Source organism: Macrobrachium nipponense, chromosome 26, assembly GCF_015104395.2.
Source record: "Macrobrachium nipponense isolate FS-2020 chromosome 26, ASM1510439v2, whole genome shotgun sequence".
Taxonomy (NCBI): domain Eukaryota; kingdom Metazoa; phylum Arthropoda; class Malacostraca; order Decapoda; family Palaemonidae; genus Macrobrachium; species Macrobrachium nipponense.
Window position 1 is genome coordinate 18,628,120 of NC_087215.1, and position 24,800 is coordinate 18,652,919.

The following is a 24,800-nucleotide window of genomic DNA, read 5'->3' on the forward strand; positions in this document are numbered from 1 at the left end:
GAGAGAGAGAGAGAGAGAGAGAGAGAGAGAGAGAGAGAGAGATTGTACATTTGCCATTGCAAAGTTCAATAAAGCTAACAAGCATCAAGTAGATTATAAGTCAACCTTGACAAAAACAAAACAATTATCATAAACACGCCTCAGAAAAAAAAAAATCCCTTCCACGAACCTCTACCTCAGATTTCCCATAAAAAAGTGAAACTTGTTATCTACGACAAATTCTGTCTCGCTTCAGCCTCGCTAAGCTCTAAGATTCATTTTTATAACAACGGACCCGGAAATGTTATCAGTGCTAGTTGAAGATAACGGATAAACAAAAGGTCGTGGTTTACATATTGTACATCTCACAACGACTTCAAATACAGCAAGAGAAACGTCATATTGAAACGCCACAAAGAAACTGTCTAAATACAAGAGGTTTTCATTTGTTATTCAACAACTGATTTCGTCTGTTCACTTGTGTTCTACAATGAATCTACCAATTCATAGAAATTTTGAATAGAGCCCTTTCAAACATAAAGTATTATCATTATTTTTATCATAATCATTTGCAATTCAACAATTGATTTCACGTATTCACTCGTGTTTTATAGAATTATTTTTATCAATTCATGGAACTTTTAGGTAAAACCCTTTCAAGCAGAACATAATGTTACTATTATTATTAGGGAAGCCTATTATGAACTGGGAAACACTATGATCCTTAAAAATTAAAAAAGCAAGACCCGATGGGATATAGACAAAATGAAAAAAATAAAAAAAGACACGACCAGATGGGATATGGATAAATAAAAAAAAAAAAAAAAAAAAAAAAAAAAGACAACCCGATGGGACAAAAAAGGGAAAAAGAAAAAAAAGAAGAATAAAAAAAAAAGAGGACACGACCCGATGGGATACAGACAAATTTCTTTTATGAAGATCAAACCGCTACCTACACCAGGCCTTTCATTCAGACGAACCCACTCGAGTTGTAAACCACACTTTCTTCAGTGCCGACGTTTCACTAGCGCATGAAGACCTTCAATATTCAACGCGACAAGAGATCATTTTAAAATCATAATCTCGACTGACACTGGCCGTGAATTATGCGCGAAAAACACCTATATAAAACACACGGCGAAAACAAGTTTGTAAAACGTACAGAATCGTAAATTTATCTTTAGCACACATGATGCACTTTCCGGAAGAGTGCCAAGTGCCTGGTTGCCTACGGAGAAAATCAGCACAGGAATCTCGCGACGATAATACTAAAAAAAATAAAAAAAAAAAAAAATAAAAAAAAAAAAAAAAAAAAAAAAAAAACAAAAAAAAAAAAAAAAACTTGAATTGCATTCCCCACGAACCGGCCAAGTCTTTCAAGGCATAGGTCATTTCAAATTTAATAAAGGCAAAATATACGTAGAATACTCTCCTTGAATGCCTTAGATCCACGGCCAACGTCATTATCCAAGTCACATGCAGAGCTAAAATTAAATTGCCCTTGCTTACAGCCTATACTCCGAGACCCAATGGTTTTTCCCCCCTCATCACAGCTGCTATTTCCAAGAGAACGCGTAAATGGGATGTAGAGGGTGGAATCAATCGCTCTTTAATTTCAAAACAACGAACTTAAAACTGCTTTAAAATACTGTATGTTATCTATTTCTGTAATATATATATATATAAATTGATATATATATATATATCTATATAGATAATAGTATATATACTATATGTGTGTATATATATATTTATATGGTATGTATTTTTTCGTAGATAGATATAGAGATCCTGATTTGCATTATAAATTATTTATATATGATATATATAGATATATTGGTATATATATATATATATATATATATATATATATATATATATATATATATATAATATATATATTATATTATATATATATATAATACTATATATATTCTTAAACTAATTCTTCTAAAAAATATATAACAGTTAACACAGAAATGTACGAAACATCTGTACCTCAAAACATTACTCGTATCCTGCAATCGTAATACTTGACGTGACTTCCGAACCAGGTAGAGAGTGAACTTCCATCACCAGAAATACACATCTCTCACTCCTCAATGGAATGCCCGAGAATAGATCTCGTGGCGCCAACACCATACCGACCACGCCACTGAGGCGCTAAAGTGTCTGATATCCTATCATAATTCAACGTTTCGTGACTATGCAAAGAATATGACACTCCTGTCTATTTCAAAAGACACGTGGGCGTGACAGCCGAGCTCCTACAGTTCCAGCATTGAAGGGCATCTCCAATTCGTCTCCTCGGTCAGTCAATAAAGGTGTCAGTAATGCAGGTATATAACGGCGAAAACGCAAATAAACCTTGGGAATAAAAAAAAATGAAGCTTTGATCACTTTAAGCAAAAACAAAGCCAAGTTTACCTTGTAAGTTTCCTCAATATTTACTTTAGCCACAACCTGTTTGCGCCTTATTGTCTGTCCGCAATGTTCTGATAACGGAGACGGTGGCAACTTGAAAATAAACAGTCGCCTAATGGATTGAACAAGTTTATCTAGACCAGTTATAGTACAATCTTCAAACGTGGCTTCGTCATTTGCACAAACGCGTCATTTCTTATTCTGTCAAACGACTTGACAAGTAAAGACGATATGATTGATCATTTATAGATCAATCATATCTCATGCTGGGGAATGAAATACTTTTATGTTAGACAACACGATTTATCAATAATATTAAGTGAAGGGAAATTCAATACACTTTCATGTTAGACACAAGACGGTTTATCAATATTTTATAAATATTTAATGAAGGTAAATTAAATACTCTTTGTTAGACACACACAACGATTTATCAATAATATTTAATGAAGGAAATTAAATAGTCTTTTATGTTAGGGACACAAAACTATTTATCAATAATATTTTATCAATATTTAATGAAGGAAATTAATCTTTTTTTATGTTAGGACACAAAACGAGTTACCAATAATATTTCATCAATTAATGAAGAAAGATCAAATACTCTTTATGTTAGGGACACAAAACGCTTTATCAATAATATTTTACCAATATTCAATAAAGGTAAATTATATCGTCGTTTATGTAAGAGAGAAAACATCTCAACAGATGAAAACAAATCAATATACATAAATGTGCGGGTACATCCGAAAGTGTACGTGCGATTAGGTGTGTAATACAAAGACTAACCAACGTAAAAATGAACTGTAAAAATAAATGCATAACATCCCGAGATGACAGCTGTCTAACAGGCGTCGCAGGGACTACGGTCATTGAAGACGTGAAAGACATAAATGAACATTATACCTGCCTATTTCAGAGGTCTTCCTATGTTATCCTAAAATCAAATAGCCCCACGAAAGGGGGCTTAATTTCACGATAGATTACAGCAAGGAACAAATGAGAAACGTTTAGTGATTAGTGACTGTTAAACTAAGAAATTCCCCATTATCAAGTCACCAAACAAAAAATGCTTTAAAAATGGCGCTGATTTTCAAATATCAAATTTTTTTAAAATCTATAATCTATCATAAACAGCATTTTAAATCCCCACATCTAGGCCAGTCCCTTACGACGCTCCTGATTGCCTATTGATAAGCCAATCACAGGGCTCGAAACTCTCATCTTTCTCGAGAGTTCACATAGGCAGGATGTATATTCCACCTCTCCTGGGGGATTCTTTTGAAAGACGTATCCCTCAAGAGAGGTGGAACATACATCCTGCCTATGTGAACTTTTGAGAGAGACTGAGAGTTTCCAGTCCTGTCACTGGCTTATCAACAACCAATCAGGAGCGTCGTAAGGGACTGGAATAGACATCAGATGCAACGGTGATGTGAATCTACTATAGTATATATAGCAATTCGTAACTGGAATCGAAAATAGCTATGGAAACAAGAGTTAGGGCCAAAGCAGGAGCTGAAATTCTACCCAACCCCTTTGTGCTTCTGCCTTCAGGGACCACGAAAACAAATTTCGTCTGAAAACAAATTTCGTAGCCATAAATTTCAGCAAAAGTGGATACATGAATTTGAGACCATAAAGAGATCATTTAGTTGTAATGCATCAATATCTAATCAAAATAAAAGTACAAGGTCTAACATTTATTTCACATCAGTACTGAGACCAGTTGCGTATGGGGAAAAAAAAACTGAATTAGTTATAGCTTTCCCCCAAATGCGTCTAAGGTAAACCTCCCAAAGAACTGACTTTTGTTTGTCAGATCAGGTGGGTCCTAGATGGACCATTTAAAAATGCAGTAAGGGTATTGATTTCCTATTGATTCTATGCAAAGACCACCAGAACAGCCAAGTTGATGGCATAGCCACTTTCTGTGAATGTTGGCTGTGTGTAACTGACGATGCAGTTCCTAGCAGATGTGTCTCTCATATAAATTCAAGCTCACAGTTTCTGATTGCTCTTAAAATAAATGCAAGGCCCTTTCTGCAGTGCACTTCCCTCATTTATTCCGCAAATATAAATACTGTATAAAGTTAAGTACAATTAATGATATTTAATAATTTGACGAACCTACGATGAAAGGTCATATACGTTAACATGAGTTTTAAGTTAACAAAGGTCAAACCCCTAACTATATTTATAACAGCTTAAAATACTTCAAACTTATATACAAAAACTAGTTACATAATCGAAAATAATAGTCATACAACCTTTCTGCGTTGAACAGAAAAGACGAGAAAACGAAAGAAAAAAAAATCTTGAAAAGAAACCGGCGGTGCTACGTGAATGGCATTTTGTGAGGGGGAATGAGAACTCCGTTTAGAATTCAAAAATACAAACACTGCAACGCCAAGTCACTGACCCGCAATTTTGTACCCAATAAGATTCATGCGGGCGAATACTGGCATTCTTGTATGACTAAAATACCGCGGTCTTACATTTGCGTCTACTAAAATATTGCCGTCTTAAATCTGCGTCACTTTCTAAGAGTAACATCAAAATAACGTATTGAGTCCATCACATCAACGTAAGAGTGACATAAATATACGATATTAAGTCAATTATTACATTTATTCACTGAACCAATAACCGACCAAACACATTACAATAAAAACTTAATTTCCACGATTCAATCTCTCTCAATAAATGTAATCCACAACTTTAACAGCATATAATTACATGTAATCCGTATCTCATTATTCCCTTCATCCTAAATAAAACGGCTCTCCAAGTTAGGACTAATACGCGAGGTGTAAATAGGCAACGCACAAGATAAACAAACATAAACAGAGCTCAGGTACTGCAGACTTCTCACCTTAACATACAGGTGCTGGGCCTAAGCGTACACTAACCTAAACACACAGGTTATCCAAATCTTTTCAACGCCTACTAACGAGAGAGAGAGAGAGAGAGAGAGAGAGAGAGAGAGAGAGAGAGAGAGAGACCACAACTGCACCCTATATGTTGTATTGCAAGAAACGGAAACTGGGTACTATTATACACTTCTACACCGAACGAGAGAGAGAGAGAGAGAGAGAAAGCAGCATTGTACCCGATATGTTGCATTGCAATTAAGGGAAACTGGGTACTATTATATACTTCTGCACAGAACACGAGAGAGAGAGAGAGAGAGAGAGAGAGAGAGAGAGAGAGAGAGAGAGAGAGAGAGAGAGAGAGAGAGAGAGAGTTACCTAAACTTTATTTATAGTTTTTGGTGAGGTGAGCTCCATCTCAGCCTCTTCTACTATATAAATTCCAAGCATGATTTACTTTGCAACTCTGCATGCAACCATTATCTCGAAGGACCAGCCTCAGCCTAAAGCTCGGTGCAGAACCGTGTACCAGCATCCACCATTACTCATCCTGAGTGTTAAGTGCCAAACTATAAACACCGCATCCTCTAAAATAGGCACTATGGACCACGAGATGAAACTACACCATAGGAAGATACATTTATATGAACCTTTGCTTTGCTCTTCTTGAAACCTATAGACCAAAGTGAAGCTGATGAATGAAATTGGGTAAATAATATTCAAGAGAAACTGTTTTACATATTTAAGACTCAATGTATAATGATAAGCAGCAATAACCACGGGTTACTGCAAACCTAACACTCTTTCGAGAGTTCTTGTACACTAAAATCCACTGAAAATACTCCTAACCTTGAAAGAGAACTAGCGTCCATCAAGTTACCACAGCTATGCATGTTGCAAGACCAGGAACCTCTTAATTCATAATCCACTTGTGCCTACCTGCATGCCTACACTGCCAATGCAACCTATTTTGTGAGATCAAATATTCTGTAACAGGCGCAATTATAGCTAGTCTCCTGACGTCCTCTCTAAAGCATTAGTACAGAAAAATCAGATACTTGCTTTAAGCGAAATCTGTTACGTATATACATAAATGAAAATTCAGTAAAACTAGCGATGGAAAATTCATACGACCTCTATTCACCCCTTGCCATGTTTTCATACAGTATCAATAAATTGGTTTCAAGTCTATTCGAGTTTACAATTATGCTTTCAATATTAGATTCCCAACAGCTGGTCTTAAGTCCTAACTATATATATATAGGTCTATCTAACACTGCAAAAGTACTACTTCTGTGCATCGACTTGGTTCATGATCAAAAAGTCTTGAAACTCCAAGATACCATACCTTAGCACAATATACCATGAATGCGAGATTTTGAACGACCCTGGTGCAATGAGAAAATGTCTAACTTCATAATGAATAAAAAACACAAACGTTCGACATAACACAAAACATCTAAATAATGATTTTTGAGAAAAAATATAGAACGTGAGAAAGGACAGACAGGCAGAGTCACACTGTTATAGTTCACCAAAATAATCTGCTTGAAATCACTGGATTCAAAGTAGATATATATTTGAAAAACTATGAACTCGAAGCATGTATAAGAACACACATACACGCACACAATTCTGTTTAACACAGGGAAGATGAAAGAAACAAAGATTATCAGAGACAAAGAAGACAAGTTAATCAGTAATAATGAGATGCTTTACCAATCGCAAAACAAAATTTACAAAGTCCATCATCTAAGGGGTTACAGAGCTATGAAAACAGAGTCATGATACAGTCCAAAACAGCACACTGCAATTATTCAAGTTGCCCCAATAATCCCGGGTATATTATTTCACAAGTTGCCAATTTCAAAGTAGATATGAGAATTTTAGTCATGCATGATGACAAAAATACTTTTAGCCGACAAAACACATAACAGAATCAATCAGAAGGCTCTTTAAATTTAGTTGCACCAAGCAGCTTAATAAAGAGTACAACACCTTCTTGGTGACTCTGCAAACAACTGAAACGTATAACCAGATCTGATTCCTAAATAGAATGGCCTATACACCTTCTAAGTAAATCAGTTCCCATTTTACACGAGCATTATTTTCATAATCCCTGGACACAGGTGATGTTAAATATTCTTTAACCTTATTTTCCCCAAAATTTTATCAAATCTCCAGACAAGCTACTGTAGACAAGAACCTAAACTACAGAACTACAAAAAACACTAACCTAACAAGTCAACAATTACAAATAACACATTTAAGTTCCCACAACCACAATTGATTTGCCAACATATGGGTAACCCACAAAATAAAAATAATTAATACTCACGGGAAATGGGTGAGAATTTGGTCGACACTGGAGGATGGCTCGTGCCGTCATCTTGGATTCCGTAATAGGGGGGCCACCCACCGTGGGGGGGACCAAAGTACGACCACCAACAATGTTCACCATCAAACCTAAAACACACAGGCCGACTAATAACTTCCCCCTTGGACCCAATCAGTTCTGAGTATGCATCATCTGTCTAACAGGAATTGAAAGATGACGTGACAGACGCAAACTACAGATGGTAGTCATAGTGAGATTTTACCAATTCTCTACAGAATGATCATTCACAGGGTCATGTCACTGATTACAGTAGTAATTGTTTCACTAATTACAGACATTTCTCAGCAGTAACACTTCGCACAATCACTCGCAAATCCATTTTCATCTGGCCTAAAGAAAGACCAGTTGCAAAAGACTTCCTTTATCATTCTACATCGTGTATTAGTCGCAGGAGGAACCGAACATCTCGAGTCCTAAAAATGAGAGGAAAAATGTAATCAGTAATTTGAATTTGCAAATGGTAAAAGAAATTCATACATAAAGAAAATGAGAAAGATTAGCATTAGTTTGCATGTAGCATCAGCAATCATTGACATTACCTTCTAAATACTGTAAAAAAAAACTCCAATTAATAATATAGTACCCCCTATTCTCAAATACTGTATAAGAACTTAAAATACTTAAATAGAAAAAAAAATATAATTAATAACACCTTCTGTGTGAAGAGCTACAGGACAGTGTAACTGAGGAAACAGATCTCCAGTATCAAGTTTATTGAAGTCAGTTACCAAAGTACTAGTAATTCCAGTTTTCAGTGCCCACTTTCTCCTATTCCAATAACCTTCACACAAATTACATCTGTTTTCCTGCATGACGTACTGCAACAGCTAGCTCTGTCCTGACCAAGACATTTCTTTGTCTATTAGAACCTAGCAACCATACAAAAGACTTGAGGGAAACCTTATGTATTATTTCTTGAAGCAAAATATCCTTGGTATAAGTCCATACTCTATTTGCCTTTTAGTCAGTACTTTGTACATTGAAATAAAAATGCTGTGTTCCACATTTAATCAATATTAATTCACTGTATATTTATAAACAAATGACTACACAATAAATTGGAAATTCTGTTGAAGTATTTAATTAATTCCTTGGCTATAGCCTGTTATCTATCTCACTCAACTGATTTTCTTCAATTTTTTAACTGGGTCAGCAGCAACATGTTCAGAAACAGATATCTGGAGCAAGCCATACCTAGCTGGAAACAGCCTTGCAGAAATATGATACTAAGAATAAAATGGTTTTGTAGACTGAGACGAATACTTACTAGGACAGATGGCTTGCAAACTGAAAAGCTAATTTTGTAATTTTGTTTTCCTAAAGGTGAGACAGACAAGCGAGCACAATAAACCTACAATACTTTGCACTTTTAGAATTTCTGGGTTTTAAGAAATACCTATGCACATACATGCTTTGCTCTTATTTGCATTTTTGCACACACTTACCTCCAAACTACAGAAAAAATACATAATGGTGTCATTAACCAGCGTGACATAAGTGCATGATTCTAAAGAAAAAAACTGACTCTCAATCATCTCAGCACAAACATTGTTATGCTGCAGACACACTTTGTTAACCTAAGTAAAAATCTGCATTATTAAAAATCTAGGGCAGCTTAAGTCTGCCGATAGGTTACTTTACATTACTGTACTAAATTCCTTTGACCATTCTCAGTCTACAATACTGTTATGATTATCATTATTATTATTAGTATTACCTTAATTTTCCCCCATCTTTAATAGAAATCCCCACCACCCTTTTGCAAGCATTATGCTGTAAAAATTATTTGTTTTATGGAAAAATTACATCAGCTTACATAAGCTTAATCCTGTGATCCAACAGCAACAAGAAACACACCAAAGAAACAAGAATGCTCATAATTTGTAAAGCGCACAACCATAACCCACAACACACCTAGTAAGCAAGTCATTAAACTGCATGTGTCTTAATGATCCTTGAATATTCATTCTTAATCACCGCAATCAAGTCGGGAGATCATACCCAGCAACAACCAAAGGGTCTTCTAAGCTCTTTCTGTTAAGGTAAGAGATCAAGGGCCCTTTATGAAGTATAAATTCCATTAGAGATTAAGAAATAAATGTCTCCAATACCCATGCTACTGGGGCCACTTCTCCAGAAATTCTGGAAGTAGAACAAATGGAAGAGGATATAGTAGTACCTGGGTAGTAATAACACTGAAGCTGAAGAAGGATTATGAGTTACCTTGACCAGGGTATTCAGGGGATGGAGACAAACCTGAGAGATGCTAGCTTCCAGGTTACAGTATATCCATCTATAGCATTCTCAAATTCATGTGGAAGGCACAGTTTCACTATGAGCTATGGGCTGTCAACAGCCCAGATAAATAATGTTCACCACAATACAAGCTCCAGTACTACTTGTGTGGACTCGCCGCAGAATAGATAGTAACTAACTTCTAAACAAATGACTGGTCACTGCACATACATAGGTACCTCCCATAAACTCAGCACTTATCTGAAGTCTTTGGTCATATCAAAAGGAACTTCACTTAACATGTTTAGAGTTAAAAGCTGTATAGTAGTACTACAAACAATTGCAGACCAGATATCAACAAGTTACATTCCACAGAAAAATGTGATACAGGGCAGATAAAATTCTGACAGCAGAATGGTTGTTTCATACAGATATCTGAAAAGGGCTAATGAAATTTGGAAGATTCCATTTGTAGATCTCCTTGCATCATGCATAAATAGAAAGCTAGCAGACTATTGCTCGGCATTCCTGGATCAGGCAGCCTGGCAAATAATGCCTTTATGATCCCTGCTAGAGAGAGAACCTTTTGAAGTTGTCAAGGATTTAATTGGCCAATAAAAATGTAGTACATGACTTGTGCTTACAAACTAAGGGAAATAATTCTTGCTAACACACAATGTTCGGTCTAATGCAACTATTCAGACTCAAAGACTAATTACCAAAGCTGTTATGCCATGTTAACAAATTCACATTTCGTATACGTACAGTAGATGGAAAGCTGTACAAAGTCTTCGCTAGAAACATAGCAAATAATCAAACACTGCAATAAATGGATATTACTTTATAACTATCACACAAGTGTGGATGAAATTTTAATGATAAGTGTAAACATTTCCAGGCTTATATATACTACTATAATTTTCACCTTAACATATACAGTAGCTGTATGTTCCAATTTGAGCAATAAATAAAGATCTGAATATAGTAACTACATCACACATCTAAATGATGTCATTTCAAAATCTCACAAAATGTGAAGCCAATACTGTTTAAAAACTTGTTTTTCCTCTGGTTCACAAAGTTCTATCCTCTCCTGACGCACGAGTTAAATTGGCCAAAGAAGTGTTTTCCCACTCTCGTTTAACCTCAATATTCTGCGATGCAATGACCTACAGAGGAGGTTAAAGCTGTGCCTTTGCAACGAATGCAAGACTACCCAAACAGATGAATTATCAGGTAGGTGATGATGTAGCAAGGCAACCAATCAATACTCCCATGGTTGCCTCCCCTTCGGGAATCTCCCAAGAAAGGGCAATAGCAATTTTTTGCCTTTCCTCTTTCTATGCAATAAACTGCTTGCTTATATTATGGTATGGAATCTAACACCTACAATCTTTCCTACAGTTTGGCTGTACAACTCCCAGAATATTTTGCATTGGTTTATACTATTTATGTTTTCTCTTATTAACAGGTTCTCAATCTTTCTCATGGCATTGAATTACAGAAAAATGTGACCTCATAAACAGAAAAATTTTAATGCTCAGAAGACAAAAGACAAAAAAGAATAAAAGTTACCAACACAAAACAAATTCATGTAAGCTACTCTAATGTGTTGCACGATAAGCTTCATGAATTTCACTAAAGCTCATAATTTCCAGTCTAAGGGCAAATGAAATACACAAATATATCTTTGATAAAAACCAGTGGTCATCAATCAAGAAGGGGATGAATAAATGCTACAAAATTGTATGACTCATTGAAATCAAGAAAACAATATTAAACTAGTAAAGTAATATTCTCATATAATACTTCTCAAGACATTTTTAAGTATACTGAGCATCATAATCAAGGAGCAGCTGATATGAACACTAGTCTAAATAAATTTTTGCAGCATAAATTAGAGGCACGTAAAATGTAACTTATCATAACAGTAACATTTACAGAAATACAAAACTAAAACACTTATAAATATTAGAGTATCAGTCAAGAAATGAATCAAGCATAAAATATGACATTCAACATGTTGGAAGATAAAAACTCATCAACTACTAACAGCTAACATATTGTGATACATTGCCATGGGACCCTAAGTTTAATCTGTAAGTGTAATACTTCTAACAAAAAAAGCTTGATTTAAAAGATTAATATGTAGTACCACATCAGTGTTTTGAACAATTACGTACAGTCGAACCTTGGTATTCACGGGGAATGTGTACCACAACGCCCCCCACCCATTAGCGACAATCTACAAATACTTAAAACCCCTCTAGAATTGCTTATAACTGCATACAGGCAGTCCCCGGGTTACGACGGGGGTTCCGTTCTTGAGACGCATTGTAAGCCGAAAATCGTCGTAAGCCAGAACATCGTAAAAAATCCTAAGAAAACCTTACTTTTAATGCTTTGGGTGCATTGAAAACTATGTAAACTGCATTCTTATTGCATTTTTCATCAAAAAAAACCTTCAAATATTGATTATTTTGCATTTTTGGTGTCAAATTTCATCTGCCAGATGAGCGTTGTAGGCGTCGTAACCCTGGAAATAATGTCTGATGAATATAATTGAGAAGCGCCTTAACCTTGGAACGTCGTAACCCGGGGACTGCCTGTATATTGATAGTAAAAAAAAAAAAAAAAAAAAAAAAATCCTTATACCTGAGTATTTTATTACGTATATTTTGTCACAAAAAATTCATTTAGTAGCCAGAGAAATTATATGAAAATACAGTAACTATTGAATATTTCTCTATGGAAAATACAACAAATAGGCAAATTTTCCCCAAATAATGTGTAGCATATATATGTTCCATACAAAAATCCATGAATAGGTGAATCCACAATTCCAGAACTGCGAACAGGCAGGAGTTAAATGTATTGTAAACAGACGCTCAGTGTAGCATTATAGTAGTTCTACAGCTCACACTAATCATCTCTGCAATTTGGTAATGAATAATTCTGAAAATGTTAAAATGAACATCCAAAGGTGTTATTAACAATTTCACTACAGCATAACCTCAAACACTCAAGTGAGACCAGCATTTTGTAACTTGTTTAATTCATCAGTCCAATAATTTTTCAATTATGAATATGTATTCTCACATTTGATGGGTAAAAGTATCCTTTATGAAGAAATCATTTTATTTTATTCTATGAATGACTGAACAAAATAATGGATGCTTATGATGCTACTGAGCTAAATTCAACCAATACCAGACACACTGAGAGAGTGAGGTGATTTTTTTATCTGCCAAGCATTTTCAGTATTTAAAATAACCTCTATTTATTCATTTACTTTTTCTTTTTAATTAGTAAGTGGGAACTCTTCTTTCTGTATTTCCCTTAACTTCCTTACTTCTTCCTAACGAACACCAAACTCTTGGAAGCTTGAATTTCAAGTCAATGGCTCCTTTAGTGGGCTTATTCCATATCAATAAGCTACTGGAATGTAATAATATGTAATACATAATACAGCACCAAAGTTACGCTATAACTAATAGCATGATTTAAAAACTAATACTAACATGTGGTTTTATAACTAATAACACAAGAGATTTAAAAATGAAAATAAGTGAAAGAAAGAAATATTAATTAACAAATCCCATACAAGTACTAGTATGAATACTGTACATAGCTACAATTACATAGTACCGTACTAGATGGATAAAGACACTATTTACTCTGTGGATATAAAAGCACCATAGTCAACTAACTATCCTAGACAAACATAATGAGAGAGCACAGGATGTTGTGATGATACAAAAAGGATACTCAAGAAAGTGTGTTACGTAAATAACAAATAAAATATGCAGCACTTCTCTCTGTCATTCATACATTTAAGAATGCTGCACAATTAAAGAGCACCCACCCACTCTCTGCAGTCTCATCCGCATCAATTTAAAGTAAGTCTTACATAAATTCTGCCTTATAGCACTGTACAGCCCCATAAACTAAATAGAACGATGCCTTCTGGGCTGGAATTAGACCTCATTGGTTGGAGACTGGAAACTACTTTTCACACATGACTTAACTTTGAACCTTCCTTGATATGTCAATTATCTTTGCAAGGCTCTCATGAATTCCAAAACTTAATTAGTAATATACACTGCTAATAATATGGTGCTTGAATGTTATGAAAACTATCTCACAGCAGTTTTGTTATCTTTTTATTGATTACTCATATCAGATTAATATTCTTGAGAAGAGATCTTTACCCCGTGGCAACTAATAATAAATGGATTCATAAATAATTTCTAGGATACCAGATGAACTACTAGCATCTTGTTCGTAAAATGGTGTCACCTGCTTCGCTTTGTTTACTTCTTTACATCCCTATACTGATATCAACACTGACAGATGACAAGAAAACCTTTAAATATTCATTTGTTAAGCTTAAAAATACAAAGTACCTTGGGTGCATGACAGTTATCTATACAAAAAAAAAAATACAGGTAAATTAAAGAAATAAACATACCTTTAAGTAAGTTCCAATAACCTAAAGTAACAAGAGTACTATAAGTTTGTAGTTTATTAAACACTTCTGAAGTGTTGGGGTGTGTACGTACTATGCTTTTTGCTTAGCTTAAGCTTGTTGATAGTCTCCAATCTACCAAACACTGATGTTTAATCATCAAGTAATTCACAGAAGAATTTGGTAAAGGCCTGCAAATCAGAATTTTTTCCATGAAAATATTCTCTCTACTTTCAATATGATTACCCCAATGAAATACAAATGTACAATTCCTGTTGGCTTCATTTCAATAACTAAATACACAACACAAAACTAAAAAAGTATAGTCTTGGCAAGTCATTACAAAGCTAATGGCAATGAACAACTTTCTGGGAATCTGTTACTCATGCAGAGTAACTATCTGAAAATACTTCAACTAACAAGCCTGATACTTAAGATACCTGCCCTCTAATATGGCTGCACAACACAAGATCCCCAACAACGATATAACCTTCAGTAAAATCTATAAAGGCCTGATCAATACTCTCTGAAGGGGCTGAATCCTCTCGGTTCCTCCTAATCAATGACCTGCTGGTGGTGAGGATAATCTTACTCATAACATGAAAGTTCTCTGCAAATCTATTTTCCTCACTCTTTGCCAAGTCAAACAGAAACTCAACAGCAAATCATGCACATCCCCAGACAAACACAGGCAAATCCCTGAATTTTACCCTAATATTCAAACTGCTTATTAGAGAACAAACTGAAACTGAAAATTACTCTTGGGTTTTTAATTAGAAAAAGCTTGTGAAATGAAGATTATTGAACAGAAAAAAAAGCACTAAACACTTAAAGCAGGACATATTTTGTATAAAGTTAACTAATGATATACAAAGTAAAACTGCTAAACTAAAATAGTTAGCAGAACGCTAAATTCCTCATTCCTACCATTTGCTGGATCTTGTATATAAACCATAGACAGCCTGTAGCAAATATCTAATCATTTCAACATAAATATCTAATCATTTTAACATAAATTAGACAGTACTGTTATATACTGAATTCAATTACACTATGGCTACAACACATTATTTAAAAACTAGAAAAAAAAAACCATTCTTATGATTATGCTACAAATTATTTTCTAAACCTTATTTAATAAAAGGTAAAACGCATTTAGTATTCATCTACTAAATGTCCAATTCAACAAACTAAGAAATGGAGCAAGATAAAAAATAGTGAAATACATGTGACAAATAAACGGCCACAGTAATGCAAAGGTAGAGACAGATGTAGCAACTCACAATAAAATACCAGACTTGTACATTAAAGAATCATGTTGAAACATAGTACCATCTTTCATATAAACATACATTGATAGATTTTTATCGCAAATCCCTGAATATCAAGATATTTGACACATGACTATCTAATTACCCAGCAGTCATTAACCACAGCAGAGTACGATATGTATGCTAAGGATTATATACAGTGCATGATCATAAATAAAAAACATCTAGATGGTTAAGCATTGCGCTTTGGAGGAAATTTGTGATGTTAAAAATACAGAAAAAATTATGAAATATTAAAAAAAAAAAATAAGCAACTTAAATACTACAGTACTAATGCATGAGCATTCGATCATCCCTGATTTTATGATAGCTAAAATAAAATCAACGTAATATATAAATGGATCCAAGACAATCAGGTCACTTTTATAATAAAATCTCAAGTAAAAAACTATTGCTTGGTTACACCATAATTCAATATTACTACAGCAACTTAATTCCACTCTTTACTCTTGCCTCACTTTTGTCATTAAACACAGTATCACTCTTGCTCTGTCCTAACCAAGGTCACTCCCCACAAGATTATGGTCTACCAAAATGTTCACGTACAGCAATGAAACTACGAGGCTTCTAATTTTTATATGAGGCATCCCTACACCAAACTAGAATCTGCAATTGGATCTACTGAAACCACGCAAAAAAGACAACAAAAACATTGCTTAATTATTTCTGTTGAAAATAAATACTACTGCTCATGTGTCAGACTTCACTGGTTCTGTAGTGTGATAAATAAAATAAGCATAAAAACACACAATTGGTCTTCATCAGGATTAGCCTAACAGGCAGTTTTTCTCACGTTTATGCCAACTCAACATTAAGTTTGTGTACAGTATCACTTCAACACTGTGGCTCACTCTCAGAGATCCACATATTATCTTCTGAAACTGGTAGTCAACAGGAAATGGCAAAAACTTAAATCTTGCATGAAAGTTATTTGATAAGGTGCAGCGTTTTTTGGGACATCAAGGTCACTTGTATCTGGCACCTAGTAAGAATAAATCGCAACAAGCTATACAGTAAAGTAACAGTAAATTACCACAAGAACAAGAAAACCTTTTTGTCAGAATTTCCAAGAAACAAAGCCAAGATGAAGGATACTGCTTTTAAAACCTTCCTCATGCGTGTATCAACAAATACAATTTAGTTATCAAAATATTCCTGAAAACCTGTTTGACACTGAATAATTATCCACAAAAACATTTATATAACTATGGAATGCTGCTGACTGGTACCATCAGCAGTTCGTACATGAAGCTACACATTATTTATAAAAATATTTTAATTCATGGTACCCCCAAACTCTCAGTAGGAAAGTAAAAAATTTAAAAATACAATGGCTTGTCAGGTAAGACAATGAAAAATACCTGGTAATTGTACAGGGAATATCTACTGCAGAAGAGTAACAGTAAAAACAACTTCAATTCAATACATTATCCCTTACAAAGAAATAATACATCAGTTTTAAGTACTATCTGAATAAGTATAAAAGGGCAATAGGATTCTAATTGTCTATTCTTATGTTTTAATCATTGATAAACCAACTTAAACCTCCAGCCACAACCATCGGTAATACAAATAACAAGCATTAAACTCAGTTAAATGCTTGCACACACTATTACTCACTACTAAATATTATTTATATACTTCCTAGCCACCATAAGCCTATTTCAAAGGCAAATAATTCATAACATACTGCCATAAATCACGGCAGAACATTTTAATCATTTTTATAGAAACCAAGTACCTATCTTTTGAGAGAATGTGAGGGACCTAACCTAATCCTTTCAATAGCCGAAGATACTGGATTCAAAATCCATACCTGACTGTAAACATACATGTACAGTAGACATGCCAATAGAAGTGTTTGTCATTAACTGAAGGTTTTGGCTCTAGACCTAGTATGTTCGACAGTTTGGAAAATTTTATGGTTCTTTATCACCACAGCAGCACCTAACTTGACCTTATCAATGGTTGTCTAATACCTATATGGTAATTATGATGTTAAAATTCATATCAGGCAACAAATGCAGCTAGATTTCTTTATCAAACCAAACACTACCATGGCCTATCTTATTTGTAAAATAATAGGCTAATCAGCACAACCAGATACCGACCCTAAAAACTGTAGAGCATAAAATTCATTGGTATTTCTATATACTAATAATTCCGAATACGAAAGCCACCAGGAAATGGGGCATCAAATGTATTTCGCCGTGTTTGATATGAGCCCCTGGGGGTTAATTACAGTCGTCCAAATAAATATTATTTAAAATTATTGTTCAGGAGGTAAATCTGCATAGAAAAACCGCAACTGCCATAGTCTAGGCCGCCACGGAATAGCAATATAGATCTACCAATTCATTACTTAACAAACACAAGAACAAACCATTTTGGCTAATTTACAACAACAGAACTTGTAATTTACATTAGGTAGCTAACTAGCCTAAGCTACGAGGATCCAGGGCTACCTATAGGTACTTCCCCCACGATTCTAATGATGCTAAGGTCTGAGAAGGCTGAACATAATGCTGAATTATTTCTCAAGGAAATAAGAGACGAAGAAAAATGACTGGGGCTCCATCAACTGGCCTCAACCCGGGGTGGTTCCTAGCGTCAAAATACAACAAGGGACACAAACAAATGAAAAGTAATCAATTGGGTACCTAAGCCTAATGCTCAAGACGTCTTATAGAAACCGCCTCCCGAAGCCGAGATCCGAGCAGCAGATCACCATCAATCCCATTCCCGGAATCTGCGTGTGAACTGGAATCGCAAATCAAATACAAAAAGACAACAACAAAAAAACGGTTATATTCTCGTTGTGAAATTGAGTTGCGAAGCACACACAGAGACGGACAGGGTTTGGCTATTGTCCAATACAGACACAATCGTGCCTAGCCCAGTCTTATTCACTTCACACGGACATTCCTGAAATAAATGAGGGGCACGTACCAATGAATACCCGCTGTGCCCAACCACCGAAAATCCCCAGCATTACGAAAACAGAGGAGGCGAAACCAGTAGTAGTATTATAGGTGTCGACCAGCTGATAATGTCAATATCCTTGATGTCATTACCGCCGTTATTTCGCGTTCCCTGGCGACAGACGACGTCGCACCGTCACCCCCGAACTGCCAAAAAGACACTAATATAGTTACCTGACGCTACAGGAAGCGAGCAACGATAAGATAAAGGAAATCCTGGGCAAACACACACCTACGGTGTTAACTCTACCATCTTTTGATCACTACTGAGGGGCAATGTTGCCAGACACTCTTGCCGGGAGGTAGCCAAACACGCCCTCAAAAATTCCGCGAAATCTCTCGGCTACTCCGAATGCCTCGGCGCTGTTTCGCTATTTCCAGCCGAGGCGAGCTGTTGATGTGACTATTTGTCTTCTGGTGTCTGAATAATAATAATAATAATAATAATAATAATAATAATAATAAACACCGCAGCAAACACCCTACAAAGAACAGTTCTTCAGAACCACTGCGTGTATGAATGTGTGTGATGTGTGTATGTGTGCGCGTGAGAGAGAGAGAGAGAGAGAGAGAGAGAGAGAGAGAGAGAGAGAGAGATGCTTGTCTTCATCTTAACAAGGTGGTCCTTGTTATCACCGTTTTCACCTCTCATTTTATATATTGGCAGACAGTGACCTCTGCATAGTCAGTGTGCATTTACGCGTACTTAATGTCCTTTTTTTTTTTTTTTTTTTAGTGAGAACGTGAGGATATATAGGGTTCTGTGTGCACCGTATTTAGTATCTCGAAAGAATAGTACTCCCCATGAGAGAGAGAGAGAGAGAGAGAGAGAGAGAGAGAGAGAGAGAGAGATTTAAATTGTTTACGCTGAATATTTACCTTGTTTCTTGCAATGTCTCCGTTAATTGTTTCAGTAAACATGCTTGTTTGGCTCTTAATAAATTACGCACGTTTCTCTTATAACATAAATCATAAGAATTCTCGGTGTTTTTTTTTAGCATTTTTTTTTTGCTAGATGTCTATATATTATGTATATATATATATATATATATATATATATATATATATATATATATATATGTGTGTGTGTGTGTGTGTGTGTGTGTGTGTGTGTGTGTGTGTGTGTGTGTTAGTGGATCTGAGGGCGTCTTACTCTGATTAAGTATGAAGAGATAGAAACGTGGGGGAGTCTTTTAATAGGTCTTGCAGCTTCGTGTATTCACCCTCCATTCAGTTCCCTTTAAGAAAACCTACGTAACCTTTTGAAAATCAGATATTGCCAAAGTTGCTTTCATTTCTCTCTCTCTCTCTCTCTCTCTCTCTCTCTCTCTCTCTCTCTCTCTCTCTCTCTCTCTCTCTCTCTCTCTCGCCTTTAACTTTCAAAACACATGCCCAAAAAACCTTCAGCATTACACTTTAAAACTCTTTTCAAGGTATTGATGCTCATTTATTTTGTTATTAGCGTATTTACATATTCTAATAACTCCTTTTCTTCAGTCACAAAGAGCACTGGTAGTGGAAATTTTGAACGACGTGAAATACATCAACATTCCGCTAGGGGGGGAAAAATATTTTTAAGCTTTGGCGTGGCACCGTTGATAATGATAATGGCTCGCAGCTTACTTGAAACCCGCCTATTGTTTTTCCCCTTCCCTACGGTGAGGGGTTCTTGGGAAAAAGTTTTCGCCCTTGCAGCCATGATTATTATTTTCGCCAGGTCTCCGTTCGATGGAACGGTTGCTCGCTTTCCTTTCTTCAAAAGGCAACGTTCCACGGTGGAGCGTTGGCAAAACTTCCAGTCAGATTCGGCTAGACGCATGTGCTGGGTGCTGCTTTAATTAGTCCGTTGCTCCTTTTTTTCCATGAAATAAATATAAACATGCTTGCTCACTGGTTTTACGTCTTTAGAGGGCTGTTTTTAGAAGGTTATTTTGTAAATTTTGCAGAATTCAGCACATCTGTGATGTATTTGGTCTACATGACGCCCGTGTATTCCCCCCTTTTAATCCTTTTATACTGTTCTTTATGCGAGAACTGAGATCTGTGTTTACTGTATACATTTGGAAAGCCTGACTGATGCCGGATTATGCTTGAAGACAAAGCTCATGTGATCCTAGTTATAAGTGCATCTCTCTCTCTCTCTCTCTCTCTCTCTCCATCTCTCTTCCTCTCTCCATCTCGCCTCCTCGCTTCAGCTCCTCTCTCTCTCTCGTCGTCGCCTACTCCTATCTCATCCTCATTCCGTCCCCCTCCTTGGGCCCCGTTCACCTTCTCGGCTCGATCGAAAGGCCCCTCTCCCTCTCTGCTCCCTCCTCGGCTCTCGCTCTCCTCCCACTTCTCCTCCCTCGTATTTTCTTCACTCTCTCTCCTCTGCCTCCCTCTCCTCCTCGCGCTCTCGTCTCTCTCTCTCTCTCTCTCTCTCTCTCTCTCTCTCTCTCTCTCTCTCTCTCTCTGTTCAACTTTTTATTATCAATCTCATATCACGGTGCACACTTCAGTCCAGAGTGGTGCTTGTTTATCCATCTACCACATATTTACTTATTTATACAACAACCACCTAATTCACTTGTTTGTTCGTTTTTTCTACTTATCCTATCTGTTATTTGTTTGTTCGTGCATGTGTTCAGCCTAGAGCCATAACTTATACGTGGGAGTCTGTGGATCAAGTACACATAGACGACATAACCTTTGCATCGCTAAATGTGGCCGGGATCCAAATACCTAGGGATAAGTGAATCATTTCATTTACTGAAATCTACGCAAGACCTATAACTTTCTCTCTCTCTCTCTCTCTCTCTCTCTCTCTCTCTCTCTCTCTCTCTCTCTCTCTCTCAAACGGTATATAGGATTGGGGTTACTCAAGGGTGGCGACGGCATCTTTAGGCAGGGCGAAGCAGTTATTGACCACCCCTTTTGTGGGAAAAGGGGACCCGAGCATTTAAATTCATCAGCACTTTTCGTCCTGTGCTTCCAGAGTAGTATATATAGTTTCGACACTCCCTTCACATATTCTGAGTATATGGGGTTATCTTACTTACTGTCTGCATGTATGTGTGTGTGTGTGTGTGTGTGTGTGTGTGCAAAGTTGTAGTGCAACATAAAGATGATATCACATCAACAACACTAACGCCCAGAGCATAAACTAAAATCTAAATTTTTCTTAACCCAAAAGGCGTTATATTAAACAGTCTAGTCTGCTCTTGCCTCTATTACCTTTAATTAATCATGCGTTTCAATTTGTACACCTCCCCGAAGAGAACTTTATCCAGATGTAAATAAAGAAAGACTCGGGTCAAAGGTTAAAGACAAACAGAAGAAGAAGAAGAAGAAGAAGAAGCAGAAGAAGAAACTAACATCACAACAGCATCCACACAAAGTGAAAATTTGAGTAAACTGGATATTTAAGAAGCTGCGTATTAAAGAAGACGCCATGATCGAGGCGTTCCAGCAGTCAGCGGCGGCAAGCGCTGGAAGAATGGAACAGCAATTGATACGCATGTAGCGCTTGCTTGCTTGCTTTCACCTACATTTCAGATCTTCATGTAAACACACAGGGGAAAAAAAAGAGAGGATTGACGCAGTCGGAGAATGTCAATCTGCATTACGCGAGTGATTGCGACGCAGAATCGCAGCTGAGTTGGAGCGTTTCTAGTGTGCAACTTTTCAAACGTGCAATTGGAAGCACTTATGAAAGTGCTGTTCCCTGCTCTTTCACGTAGACTGTTTCAGACACATGTGCGTGTGTATGTTTACAAAGCTTGTGTTTGTCTGCGACATACGTATGTTTATGTGCATAATGCTCGTGTTCCGAATACATAAATAATTATGTGTTAAAGGAACGAGAGATTTTTTTTAATGAAAAAGTGTATGCATGTGCACTAAACATGCATGTGTGGCATATGTATGTATAGAAGGAGAGAGAGAGAGAGAGAGAGAGAGGTGGGGTGGGGGTGTAGGGTATGCTGGCTAGTTTTCAAAGAATGCACGCAAGCGAGAGCAATCTGGCACAGAAGCTTCGTCATAAGAGCTATTATCGGAGAGCATAAAGCGACTAACGCGGATGTTGTAAGGGAAGCGCATCCATCCAGCCCTAGACCGAACCTCATGTTCTGCCTATGTGAGCAGTGACTAAGAGACTGAACCTTATCTGCTGATTGAAATTTCTCATTCCATTAAGCCAGCACATCACCGATGACTGTCGCATGTAAAACCTGAAGCATATAACCTTGACGGATTGTATATTGCAAGAATTGATTATAACGAATTCTGCTGATAGCTTTTTTTTCCTAGCCAGGAATATCCATACCAGTTGAATCTAGACTAAATTACGTATTTTCTGTCATTGTAGGCAGTCCCTGATTTTATTGAAGGTTACTGGGTCTTGTAGCCAAGAACATAAATCCGTGATTGGATACAGATTGCAGGAATTGATTACTAAAAAGTTTGCGGTTTTTTATAGGCCTTTCAAGACGAAATGAATATCAAATTGTATAAATGAAAACCTGATAAGAATAATGAGATCTAACTTTACAGCAGACTAAAATTAATCGCCTTTAAGGAATAAAATCTTCGCGTGCTTCCATCATCTTAGTCGCACTGTTAAAGATCCTCTTGAAACTGAAGATACCAAGGCAAACAGAGACAGACAGACTGACAAGAGAAAAACATGGAGAGGAAAGGATCAGAAGCAGGTGGGGTCTTGCAATCTAAATTAATGGGTTCAAATGCTCCCATCTGCTTAATTCCCTTCTCCGAATCTGTTGCTGAGCCGGACACTCGTACTATTCTCCTCGAATCACCAGCCACCTTACCTAGCTCGAGTGATCCAGCAGATGTCTCGACATATGAAGTCACTTGCTTTTTTTACCCAGTCGGAGCGTCTTCCGTGTTCGTGTTGTTAGAATTAAATTTAGCGAAATAAATAGAATATATTCACACTACTCAGCCTTTTAGTTTTAATCGAAATGCTCCTCTCGATTCATCTAAAGTCAACTAGTGGGACGAAATAGTCTCATCAGGAATGTCTGGATGCTAAGGCTTATCGATTAACTCACAGAGAAGAAGAAAACCTCTACTCCTGAAATCTGAGCCAAACACAAATTATCTATTTTAAAACATTATCAAAATGTAAGATATGTTTAAAGTGAGTTATGCTAAATACATAGGCTATGAATAGAGGCTTCCCTAAAAATTTGGTGAATTTGGTAAAAGAAGTCAGAACAAAACTCCACTTGGAAAGTTTGAGAGATGATCGGCAAAATGTAAACAAATGAAACCAGTCTTAAAGTAAATATTTTTGAGCATGAAAAATGTTTCGATGCTACTTGTTGTCCTGAGGAACTAGAAATTACAAATATAAACACATTAAACACAGTTATGAATATGTATGTTTGTATGAAACCTATGTGTTATCGGCCTACCAGTATTATCTTAAAAAAAAACGGTACTACCACGGATGTATGTATGCATATGTGGATATATATATATATATATATATATATATATATTATATATATATATATGTATATATATATTATTATATATATAATATATATATATAGATATAATATAATTATATATTATAATATATATATATATATATATATATATATGAGAGAGAGGAGAGAGAGAGATAGAGAGAGAGAGAGGAGGAGAGAGAGAGAGAGAGAGAGAGAGAGAGAGAGATGTGAAAAATTCCGTTGAAGTGTGTTTATGTAAGTACGTTGCACAACCCTGCGTCTCAAGATATGCATTGACGGTAATTGAAGACGACTGAGTGATACAGCAGCCCGGTGTTTCATATTGGATCAATGAAGCCTCTCTCTCTCTCTCTCTCTCTCTCTCTCTCTCTCTCTCTCTCTCTCTCTCTCTCTCTCTCTCTCTCTCTCAATATGCAAAAAGATTGCTTTATTGGGGTACAGTAGGTCTGGTTAGTGTACAAGATCATGAGTATGTGATGCTTGGACCTGTACTGATAATATGTGGCCCTTGTTTGCTTGGGTGTGTGTGTGTGTGTGTCTGTGTGTTCTTGAGATGATCATTTTAATGACTCTTTGAAGCACTTGCAATCTTTTATTTATGTGCGCATTTTTGTCTATTAAAAAAGCGATA

The 24,800-nt window shown here is 36.2% G+C and overlaps 1 protein-coding gene across 1 annotated transcript in view; it reads right to left on the reverse strand.

The window, feature by feature from the left end:
- The window catches only part of LOC135200015 (sarcolemmal membrane-associated protein-like), a 112,364-nt gene extending 93,516 nt beyond the window's left edge, over positions 1–18,848 (reverse strand). Inside the window, 2 exon segments of the mRNA XM_064228224.1 lie at positions 7,615–8,087; positions 18,658–18,848. Of these exon segments, the coding sequence (XP_064084294.1) occupies positions 7,615–7,737 (123 nt within the window). The 5' untranslated portion in view covers positions 7,738–8,087; positions 18,658–18,848.
- Positions 18,849–24,800: the final 5,952 nt, after the last annotated feature.